At 38.4% G+C, this 12,000-nt stretch overlaps 1 protein-coding gene across 6 annotated transcripts in view; it reads left to right on the top strand.

Moving 5' to 3' along the window:
- Nucleotides 1–12,000, top strand: part of MAPKAP1 (MAPK associated protein 1) — a 236,432-nt gene that overhangs the window by 26,498 nt on the left and 197,934 nt on the right. For all 6 annotated transcript variants that reach the window (XR_014140160.1, XM_081803593.1, XM_081803592.1 and 3 more), the window contains exon 3: nucleotides 1,436–1,525. Coding sequence is in view for 5 of the 6 variants with exons in the window: in XM_081803593.1 (XP_081659719.1) it covers nucleotides 1,436–1,525 (90 nt within the window). In the remaining variant the exon portion in view is untranslated. The remainder of the gene's footprint in view (nucleotides 1–1,435; nucleotides 1,526–12,000) is intronic.

Here is a 12,000-nt window from a genome sequence, read left to right as displayed (position 1 = left end):
GAATTCAGCATTCTGAGACATCTCCAAAGAATAATTTGCTCTTATGATGAAAATAATAGCATTTCCCAGTATCTCAAGGAACTTTTATCAAAATAGGATTTGAGTGAAGGTTTGAATATAATTTAGAACCATTGGTTCTCAGTTCTCTAGTTGAAACTGACTTCCTTGCAAGTTATTGAGATGATATCTTTTATGACAGGTTGAATGGATTTCAGTAGGAGAATGCTGCTAAATTGAGAGCTTTATGATTATGTTACTTTGGCTGTACTCTTCACATTTATTAATTGCAAATGAATGTATTTTCCTTCAATGGAGTTTGGTTAGATACAGTGACATTGTCAGAATGCTTTTGCCGGCACAGTTTACATTTATGGCAAGATCAGTTTCAGTGTTTCCCTACCACAGTGCTAACTAAGGCAAGCATGTATGATTTCCTACCTTGCAAGAGGTTGAAAGAGAAATTTACTTATTTATTTTTTGTTAGCATTGTGCCAGGAAAGGAAGTTGAAGATTAGCCAGAGGAAACTAATCTCAAGAAATGGTATCAATTAGGACTTTCTTTTCCATTGTGGTTTCCATATGCAGTAGTTGTTAATGTATGCTGAACAATATTTCTTTAAAAGATCAGTTCATTGATTTTTGAAGGTTGATCAGCCAGTGGTAATATAATCTCACAAATGCATGATTTTAGGTGATGCTTTTGTTATTGTTGTTGGAATTTCTTAAGATAGCACTTAGATGCTAATAATTACAGTTGTGGGGTGTCCTAGCGACCAAAGAATTTACTTTTTAATCCTTGCAGCATATCTTAAAATTTTGTATAAGAAAAATTATTCTTTTTAAGATTTGACTAATGTTACAAAGATACAAATCATTTATTTTACTACCTATAAACTGTTTCAGCCCACTGAAGAAAAGCTATGCTAATTTATATAGCTTTGACATTTTATAATTTTCATGATTTTTAGATAAAGGATTTTATATTTAAAACTTTAATAGTCTAGTCTGAGTTCATTTATCTTTAATTTTTGAAACGGGTAGAGTAATTCATAACCGTAATTTTATTCCTGTAATGTAATATTCACTTCAGTTCATTTGTGCATTAAAATTCCTTTAAGACCGTTATTAATGATTTATATAATGAAATGTCATATTAATCACAGAAGTTTTCACATTTTATTATTCTCTTCCATGTTAATACTATCTTTATGATCTCTATTAATGTTTTATATCCTCTAATTTCAATTATAAATCAAGAATATTTTCATGTTTTTGTTGGTATTTGCTTTTCAGGGGTGCCACCTTTAAAATTTTATGACTTTTTCCCTACATATGCAATATAAAACATCTTTATTCATATAAAGGTAGTTAATTATGTCTTTGTTTATAGTAAACTTTCATTGACAAACTTATAGTTATAATATTTCTTTTCAAGCTCAAAGATTAGAACGACTCCGAAAAGAGAGACAAAACCAGATCAAATGCAAAAATATTCAGTGGAAAGAAAGAAATTCTAAGCAATCAGGTAAATGGAAATAATTTTAATTGTTAATTTGAGATTTACATATTTAGTTTATATTATTAAATAAGAGCTTTTATTATTTAATTCATCTTTTTAAATCCTCTGAGCAGATACCTCTTGTGTTTTGAGTTTTGAATGCTTTCACTTGGGTGCCCTGGGCCCTCTGAAGCTGTGTGTTCTTTAGGTCTTATGTTTTTGGTCACTCTTCATTCTGGGTCACAGGAATTGGTGTGTGCAGAGCACACTTTTTACAAACTCTCATGCCAGTACCTTGTTCTTAGGGTTAAGGAATACCTATGGTTTGGATGGGCCTCTGGGTTATAGATTCCTCCTGGCAGTTCCAACCTAGACTTTCCCTTGCCTATTAGTGGCCGCATTAACAATCTATTTTGCATATACGCTAATTCTTTTCCTTTAGCTTAACAAGCGTTATGTTGCTGGTATTATTAGCATTTGTAGTTTGTGTTCATATGGTATGTGTAGTAAAAAGCTGACCATATTACATATTTTCAAATCTTCAATCTCAGCAGGAAGAGAAAACTTTAAAAAATATCAAAATAAAATGCTATTGAAGTATTTTCTAATGTTTATCTCATGTGTCCTAGATTTTCTCTTTTTTCCTCCTTTCAAAGAAATGTCTGCACTCTGTCCTCTATGTCTTCCAGCACCTACTACCACCCTGGCACATAATAGATGTCCAATTAATTTTTGTTGACTGACTCCATTGCTACATAATACTTATAAAACTAACAATATTAATGATTATTATATTAACATCAGCACCTATCTAGTGCTGTTCTAAGCACTTTATACACATTACCTCCAATGCAGTGATCTTATTAGGTATAGCTATTGCTGTTGTTAACAGATGAGACAGAGACTCGGAGAGCTTTAACTTGCTAAAGTGATAAGCCCAGAAAGTGATAGTGCAGGAGAGCCATATTTTGTATCTAGCTCTGTCTGCAAGTAAAGGCCAATCTCTCTCTGCTAAAAAAACTATATAAAATGGTTATTGCTTTCTCCTGCTGTGGTTGTAAACCCAGGTGTGCTCAGTGGGTATGATTTTCTTAATGATTGCTTCTAAATGACAACTGTGTAGAACCAGAAACCTCATTCACTTCTTACATCTTATTTCTAGGTCTTCCTATAGTTCTCCTTGAATATCTATTTAGTTTTGCTCTTGATACTTTAAAAATCTCTCTAGGCTGGCCTTTTCTGTTGATCTAGTTAATACTTCTCTTTTGTATTTATCACAAACTGAAAATCTTTATATTGTTTATCTTGTCCACTTTCTTCAAATTTTTCATGTATCTAATGCCTTTTCTATTAATCTTTTCTTAATGAATATAGAGCCGTTTATCTAACCTCATCTCTCCAGTTACCCTTTGTTTTGCCTTCTTCACTTCCTTATCTTTTTTTTTTTTTTTAAAGATTTTATTTATTTGAGAGAGAGAATGATAGAGAGAAAGCATGAGAGGGGGGAGGGTCAGAGGGAGAAGCAGACTCCCCGCTGAGCAGGGAGCCCGATGCGGGACTCGATCCCAGGACTCCAGGATCATGACCTGAGCTGAAGGCAGTTGCTTAACCAACTGAGCCACCCAGGCGCCCTTCACTTCCTTATCTTAAAACAATTACAAATAAATAGGATGAATAGAGCACCTCACATATAACTGCATTAATCCCCTTTACAATGTGAGTTCTTCAACTTAAATTTTGATACATTTCCCACTTACTCCTTGAAGTCTAATCCACTTTAACTTCTAGTGTTTCACAGAATGTGCTAGAGAAATAAATAGCCTCCTTTTTGCTTCCATTTGGAGCCATACTGTTCATTATTTGTGTATACTTCTCTCTCCCTCAGTTTCCATCCCTCTTATTTCCGTCTCTCACAGATTTCAGTAATTGATCCTGTGATCCTACTGCTGGAAAAGCTCCTTCTTAATATACTTGTCCACTCTTCGAGATGTTGACCTTGAGCCAGGCCAGTGAACCTCATCAATGCACAGAGGAATAGTTTTGAATTCTCTGTTCAGCTGGGTTCCATCATTACCACAGGTTGGCACTCTGGGTGTCCTGAAATGTGTTAGAAAAGTGGAGTCAGCAGTCCAGTAAACATCTACCTGGCAAACTGAGCAGCCAGTCTGTTTGCATACATCTCTTAAGCACATACTCTCTTTTGGCAAGAAATGCCACAGTCAGGTCCTTTTGATCTTCATTGGGAATTTTGGTTAGGTTATCATTTATTCATTCTCTCATTCTTTTTCTGCTGTTTACATTTTCCTAAAAATCCTTTCATCTGTTTTTCTTATTTTTTATTTTATTCCCTACTAGAAAAGTCATTATTATGAATGTGATGACCTCCCCTGGAATGTTTTTCTACATCCCATCCATCTTTTAAGATACAACAGAAATGCAGTCTTTTCATAGAAAAGTTGGAAGGGATCTGAGAAGCTGTCTGGTCCATATCCTGAAGTTCTCTATGAACTTACTGAGCCTTATGCCCTGAGATCACATGACAAAGAGAATACCTTAGAGTAAGATCCTTGTAGTATTTTTGTAGCTAGAGCTGCATGGGTAAATGTGAAGGTGGTCATTGGAAGACAGCTTGTCAGGAACAATGTCAAATCAAGCCCTGGTGCGTACACACACACACACATACACACGCATATAAATAAAATCTTAGAATGTATTTTAAGTTTATTTTTTATTTATTTATTTTTAAGTAATCTCTACATCCAACATGGGGCTCGAACTCATGACCCCAAGATCAAGAGTTGCATGCTCTTCTGACAAGCCAGCCCTGTGCCCCAAGCCTCGGTATTTTTAATTTTATTGTTTTGAAATGGTGTTGGTATATTTTTTACAAAATTTATTACTACTCTTATTCACTGAGTCATTCAACAAGAGTTTCTTCCATACCTTCTGTGTGCATAGTAATTCTATGCTAGGTGCTTGGGGAATACGTGATCCCTGCCCGCAAGAAGTTTGAAGTCTAGTGAGAAGGAAAAGCTATTTACACATGAAGTTAAATAGTAACTCACAAACAATGTAGTGTGTATATCAGTTATTTTTGAATATTCCTGAAGTTTTCTTTATGTAACTTCTAGTATTGGCTAAAACAGCAGTTCCCAGATACAGTGACTGTGTAAAAATCAGAAATGCATCCAAAAGTGCATGTTATAATGGCTTCCATATAAATCTGTAGCCCTACCTGTGGAATTCCTAATTCAAAAGATAGAGATCAGGGTCCGTAAATCTATATTTTTCAGAAGCTCCCTGGGTGATTCTTATGACTAACCAGTGCTGGGGATCACGGGCATATAAGTATGCCAGCCCCTAAGTTTACTTCCTCTTCATGCAAATCCAGCAACTTAGCTGTTAATATTTCTATATTATATGTGAGAAAACTGGAACTCAGAGGCTAAGTAACTTTTTCAAGTTACTTACTTAAACAAATAGTAAGTGGCAAAGCCAGAATTCTTCTCCTGGCCAGTCTTACCCCAAAGACTGTAGTCTTTCTACTCTCTCCCATTCTCCCATACTGTTGGCAGAGAGGAGCTGCTTCTGGAGCTTTGGGTATTGAGGAGGCTTTGTGTTCCCTTGTTCCTTTCCTCCTCTGTGTCAGCGATGGCCAGGGTTCAGGAAGGTTGCCAAGACCTCTATATTAAAAGAAAATTTCTTTACAGGAAATCTGAAAGAAAATATAAAAATGAAGATAAGCTACCAATATTCTCACTTTCAGAGGAACTGCTGTTGTTAACATTTTGATGTATTTTTCTAGATTCTATTTATATAGGTATATATATTTTAAATATTCTAAACATACCTCTTATGATGTTTTTTGTATGTACAAATAGTACATAAATGCAATGTTTTATCTTGTCTCCATATTGTTCCTGCACTTTTATATCTTATTAAGATTATTTCCGGATGTTTTGTATTTTGTGCTATCCTTGTAATTAGCATCTTCTTCCGCATAACTTTCTTACTGCTCTTGTGAGGAAATCTATTGTCTTTATATATCTGTTTTGTATCCAGTCACTCACTGAATCCTTATTAATTCTAATATGCATTCCCATCTTCCTAATGCTATCGTATGTGCTTTCTCATAAGCCTGATGATAATTAAATTTCTAGGCTATTGTTCTTTCAGTTCTCTGTTTGTTGGGGATTTCCAACTGTTTATATTGGTTAGAACTTTTCAGCTGCAAATGATGTAGAGCAAGTGAAGTTGAAGAGCAGCTTGAAGTTGAGCAACTCAAGAGGTTCAGCTGTGCCTTATGAATGGCTTGGAACCAGGAGAAAAGGCTCTCATTACCAGCCCCCGTCTCATTTCTGCTTCTTTGTGCCCATTTGTTCTCTCCTTCCTCCCTCTCTTCTGCCTCCCTATCCCCACAGCTATTTTTTCTACTTCTCTTCCATAGTTAATCATTTAACAAGGTTTTATTTAGCTCCGAAAATAGGCAAGGACAGCTAGGCCCTTGTAGGCCTAGCAGATACAGCAGTGAACAAGACAAAAGTCCCTACCCTCATGGATCTTGTGGGGGAGATAGAGAGCAAACAAACCCAGTATTGTCACAATGGGATAAGTGACAAAGCAAAAAATATATTCAGGTAAGGGGGATAAGGAATGCGAGGTAGGGAATTTTGCTATTTTTTATATGGTGATCAGGAAAGGCCTTCATTGGGAAGGTGATGCTTGAGCAGAGTTCTGAAGGAATGAGCCAGGGAGATACTGGAAAATGGGTGTCCTAAGATGAAGGAGAGCAAAGGTTCTGTGATGCAAGTGTGCCTGATGTATCCAAAGAATAGCAAGGAAGGATGTTTATTGACTAGAGTAGAAAAAGAGAAGAGTGGGCTCGGAGAGGTGGTGAGAGAGCTGATCATGGAGGATCTTGTAAGGAACTTAATTTTTACTGGGTAAGGTGATTTGATCAGAGTAGGGATATGATTGATAAGTTACTTACTCCCCCCGCAGGTTAAATTTAAATGTTTTTTTTTTTTTAAGATTTTATTTATTCATTTGAGACAGAGAGAGAGAGCATGAGCAGGGAGAGAGGCAGAGGGAGAAGCAGGCTCCCTGTTGAGCCAGGAGCCCGATGTGGGGCTCAATCCCAGGACCCTGGGATCATGACCTGAGCCGAAGGCAGATGCTCAACCATCTGAGCCACCCAGGCGCCCCCCAGGTTAAATTTAAACAACTTATTATGGAAAATTTCAAACATATACAAAAATAAAGAATGATATAATGAACTCCTGTATACTCATCACCCAGCTTCAGCAATTATCAACATATGGCCAGCCTTGTGTCTTTTCTCCATTTACCTCCCCTCCCCTCCCTGATTTTTTTTTTAAGATTTTGTTTATTTATTTAGTGAGCACTCAAGCTGGGTGGAGGGGCAGAGGAAGAGGGAGAGAGACAATCTCAAGCCAACTCCACGCTGAGCTCGGAGTCCGACTGGGGGCTCTATCCCATGACTCCAAAATCACAACCTGAGCTGAAATCAAGAGTCTGATGCTTAACCGACTGAGCCACTCAGGCACGCCCCCGCCCCCCACCAGATTAATTTTAAGCAAATCCCAGCTGTAGTATAATTTCATACCTAAATACTTGTGTATTTTTTAATGCATAAGAAAACTGCAATAGTACTACTCTCCAGAAACTTAGCAGGAATTCTTTGATATTAACAAACATTTCCCTGATTTTCTCAAACGTTTCTTTCTTTTTCTTTTGCCAGTTCGTTCAGGTCTAGATCTAAGGTCCACACATTTGGTTGACGTGTTCCATTTCCTTTTTAATCTATAGATTCTCCTTTACTTTTTTTCCTTGTAGTTTATTTAAGGAACTGGGTCATTTGTCTTATTGAATTTCCTACATTCTAGATTTTGCTAATTGTATCTCTGTGGTCTCATTTAATATGTTCCTCTGCCCTCTTTATTTCCTGTAAACAGGGAATTGGATCTAAAACTTGCTAAGATTGAAGTTTGATTTTATGATAAGAATATTTTGTATGTGCTGATCTGTACTTCATATTGCATCATATCCGGAAATATGGAATGACTTCTTGTCTTTTTTATGATGTTCAGATTGATGGTAGAATTAGGTGTTGTTCACCCATTATTAAGTTACTCCCATCAGCTTTTCTTCTAATGGTTTTAGTGGTCATTGATAGGCTTTACCTAGATGAATTATTTCATTAAGAGTTGCAAAATAGTGATTCTAATTTTATTGGTCTTCATATAAAGAACATCTTTTCCTCATCTCTTATTTGGTTATTCTCAGATATAGTCCCTACAAGAAAGACAGGATAAATGCTTGATTCTTACATATTACCTTCTCCAGATCTGGCCAGAATTAGCCATTTGTTCAGAGACTCTTGATTCTTTTTTAGTGGTAAATGGCATTGGAAGACCAAAACTTGAACTCTAGAGGTGCTCACTGGATTGGTTTTGTTCCTTGTAGGCCTTTCAGTGGATAGAGCTCAGAAAAAGATAAAATTTAAGAGGAAATACATTATGAGTTAATGCTGAAAATTCCTATTTGAATTTAGGATTATAGACTGTTTACTTTGATTTTATGTTTATGTATCTTTTCTCTTATGCTGAAAATCTTGGTTCCAGAATAGAAATATCACCATCATTACTAACACTGTGATTACTTAAAACAGTTTAAGATTTTTTTCTTTTTTTTGCCCTTTTGATATGTTCCATTAGGGAATGTACAGTCAAATTGCTTTGTGATAAAGTTACTTACAATAATTTCTCTCTTTGTAGTTAAATGCCAACTCAGTATTACACTTAGGTTTGTTCATTTCATTTTGCTTTTATTTTTAGAGATTGCACTTCTGATTTTCTTTAATAACTATATAAAACATTTATGTGATTCCAAAGTTGAATACATAAAACAAGGTAAAATCAGAGAAATCTAGTTTCAATTCCTGTCTCTTCTACTCTTCTTATAGTCTATTTATTTTATTATATATATATGTGTGTGTATATATATAAATATATTTTTTTTTGAGAGAGAGAGAGAAAGAAGGGGTGGGGGACATTACTCTAATAATGTACAGAGTGTTATTTCCCCATAGCCATAAACTTTTAGATTTTTGCCAATCTCATAGATATGTAATGGTATCTCAGCATAGTTTTAATTTGCATATCCCTTATTATAAATGTGGTTGAGCATCTTTCCATTTGTTAAGAGCCATTTGAATATCTTTTTCTGTGGACATTTCATATTTCTCTTCCATTTTTCCATAGAGTTGTTGTTCAGTGTCTTCTCTACTTTCAGAATCTTTATATAGTAGGAATATTAACCTTTCTTCTTTCCTAGTTTATCATTTTTCTTTTTTTACATGGCTAATTTTTTCCTACACAAAAAGGTTTTAATTTTATGTGGTCAAATTGATCAGTTTTCTTCTTATTGTGATGTTTATAACCTAACATTTTATTTTATTTATTTATTTTTTAAAGTATTTATTTATTTGACAGAGACACAGCAAGAGAGGGAACACAGCAGGGGGGAGTGGGAGAGGGAGAAGCAGGCCTCCCACCGAGCAGGGAGCCTGATGCAGGGCTCGATCCCAGGACCCCGGGATCATGACCTGAGCCGAAGGCAGTCCTTAATGACTGAGCCACGCAGGCGCCCTATAACCTAACATTTTATAAGACTCCTGTTGGCTGCTATGTTGGGAGGAGACTGGCAGGAATAGGCCAAGGGGGCAAGGGCCAAAACAAGAAGATCAGTTTGAAGGTGGTGGTAATAATCCAGCGTTGGTAGCTGTGAAAGTGGTTCTGGGGCGCCTGGGTGGCTCAGTTGGTTAAGCGACCGCCTTCGGCTCAGGTCATGATCCTGGAGTCCCGGGATCGAGTCCCGCATCGGGCTCCCTGCTCGGCAGGGAGTCTGCTTCTCCCTCTGACCCTCCTCCCTCTCATGCTCTCTGTCGCTCATTCTGTCTCAAATAAATAAAAAAAAAAAAAAAAGAAAGTGGTTCTGGTTCTATTCTGAAATTTTTATTGATGGACAGGATGTTGGATGTGAGAGAAAGAGAAGAGGGGAGATGACTCCTAAGTTTTTGGCCTAACATGATTCAGTTGCCATTAATTAAGAAGGAGAGGCCTGTGGGAGGGGCAGATTTGGGGGAAGATAGAGTTTAGTTATGGACATGTAAACTTTGAGATACCTATTGGACATCCAAGTGGAGGCATCAAATAGAAAGTTGAATGTGTGAGTCTGTAATTTCAGGGAGTGTTTAGGTCTACGAATAATTATTTGGGAGCTATCAGCATGTAGAGGATATTTATTTAGGTTTTCCCTTTTTATTTATTTTTATTGAGGTATGCTTTCTATATTCTGAAATGTACAGATATTAAGTTCAATGACTTGTGACAAACATATACACCTGTATAATCCCAATCAAATATAGAGCATTTGTGTACCCCAGAAAGTTCCCTTGTGCCTCTTTCTAGTCAGGCTACTGCCCAGAGGCAGCTGTTGTTCTGATTTATATTACCACAGCTTAGTTTCTCCTCAAGTTGATAATATTTAGGACAGAAGGCTGGATGAAATCACCAAGGGTGTGAATGTAGATAGAGAAAAGAAAAGGTCCAAATACTATGACTTGGGGAATGCCAAAGATTTGAGGGGAAAATGAGGAATTGGCAAGGAAACTAAGAAAGAGTAACCTGAAAGATAGCATGAACACCAGATGGAATGGAGTCCTGGAAACCAAGTGAAAAAGCTATTTCAAAAAGGAGTGAGGGCGCCTAGGTGGCTCAGTCCTTAAGCGTCTGCCTTTGGCTCAGGTCATGATCCCAGGGTCCTGGGATCAAGTCCTGCATCAGGCTCCCCGCTCAGCGGGGAGTCTGCTTCTCCCTCTCCCTCTGCCTGCCGCTCTGCCTACTTATGCTCTATCTCTGTCAAATAAGTAAAATCTTAAAAAAAAAAAAAAGGAGTGAGTTGATGAACTGTTTCAAATGCTGTCACAAGCTCTTGAAAGATGAGGATTCAAAATTTACCAATAGATTTAGCAACAAGAGGATCATTGGTGACCTCAAAAACTGCTTTCGTGGAGTGGTGGGGCCTGAGGGCCTGACTGGAGTGGGTTTGAGGGAATGGGAGGAGAGGAACTGGACAGCAAGAACATAGACAGTCATTTTGAGAAGCAGAAAAATGGTGTAGTAACTAGAAGGGAGTATAAGATCGAAAGAGGGTTTTTATTTATTTAGAAAAATTTATTTATTTGAGAGAGAGTGCCTACACGCAAGCAAGGGAGGGGCAAAGGGAGGGAGAGAATCCTCAAACAGACCCCCGCCAGCACAGAGCCCAACATGGGGCTCGATCCCAGGACCCTGAGATCATGACCTGAGCCCAAACTGAGTCAGATGCTCAACCGACTGAGCCACCCAGGCGCCCCCCTCCCGTTTTTTTGTTTTTGTTTTTTTTTAATGAGCAGTATTTCAGTATCTTTGTGTGCTCATGCAACTAATCCAGTAAGAGGGAAAGCTGAAAATGGGAGAGAATTGCTTGAGTGATGCCCTTGAGTCAGCAAGAAGTCAGCCCCTGGGGGCGCCTGGGTGGCTCAGTCGTTAAGCGTCTGCCTTCCGCTCAGGTCATGATCCCAGCGTCCTGGGATCGAGCCCCACATTGGGCTCCCCGCTCAGCGGGAAGCCAGCTTCTCCCTCTCCCACTTCCCCTGCTTGTGTTACTGTTCTCGCTATCTCTCTTTCTGTCAAATAAATAAATAAAATCTTAAAAAAAAAAAGTCAGCCCCTGAATGCACAAAGGAGGTGCTGGTCTGAGGTAGGGGCCTAGGCAGTTCATCCATGGTAGTAGGAAGGAAGGCAGGTAGAGGTGTAGGTGAGAACATGCAAAAGGTCTCCTTTGGTTGTTTCTACTTTTCTGTGACACAGGAGGAAGGAAGAAAGGGAGGGAGGAGAAGGGAGGGAAATGGAGGGGAGGGGACAGAGGAAAGAAATGTCAGAGGTTGAGGAAAGAGGTCTAAGTTTGAATTAGTGTGAGAATGGAATTGTTAATATATCATCACTTCGGGGGCGGAGCAAGATGGCGGAGGAGTAGGAGACCTGGATTTCGTCTCCTCTCAGGAATTCAGCTGGATAGGGATCAAACCATTCTGAACACCTACAAACTCAACAGGAGATCGAAGAAAAGAATAGCAACAACTCTCTGAACAGAAAAGCGACCACTTTCTGGAAGGTAGGATGTGCGGAGAAGTGAATCCGAGGCGATATTCGGGAGGATAGACGGCAGGGGAGGGGCCTCTGTCGGCCGCTTCTGGCAAGTGATAGAGCCACGGAGCACAAAATTGGAACTTTTAAAACTCTGCTCCGCTGAGGGACGTCACTCCGGTGGCTAAGCTGGGGGTGGAACCCTCGCGGGACAGTGTGGTCTCAGGACCCTCGGGGTCACAGAAAGACCGGGGGTGCCTGAGTGCGGCAGAGCTCCCAGGTAACGGAGCA

This window comes from Leptonychotes weddellii, chromosome 14 (assembly GCF_054177405.1).
Source record: "Leptonychotes weddellii isolate Sample4059 chromosome 14, ASM5417740v2, whole genome shotgun sequence".
Lineage (NCBI taxonomy): Eukaryota > Metazoa > Chordata > Mammalia > Carnivora > Phocidae > Leptonychotes > Leptonychotes weddellii.
The sequence above is the reverse complement of the archived record's forward strand: the minus strand, read 5'-3'. Positions and strand labels throughout refer to the sequence as shown.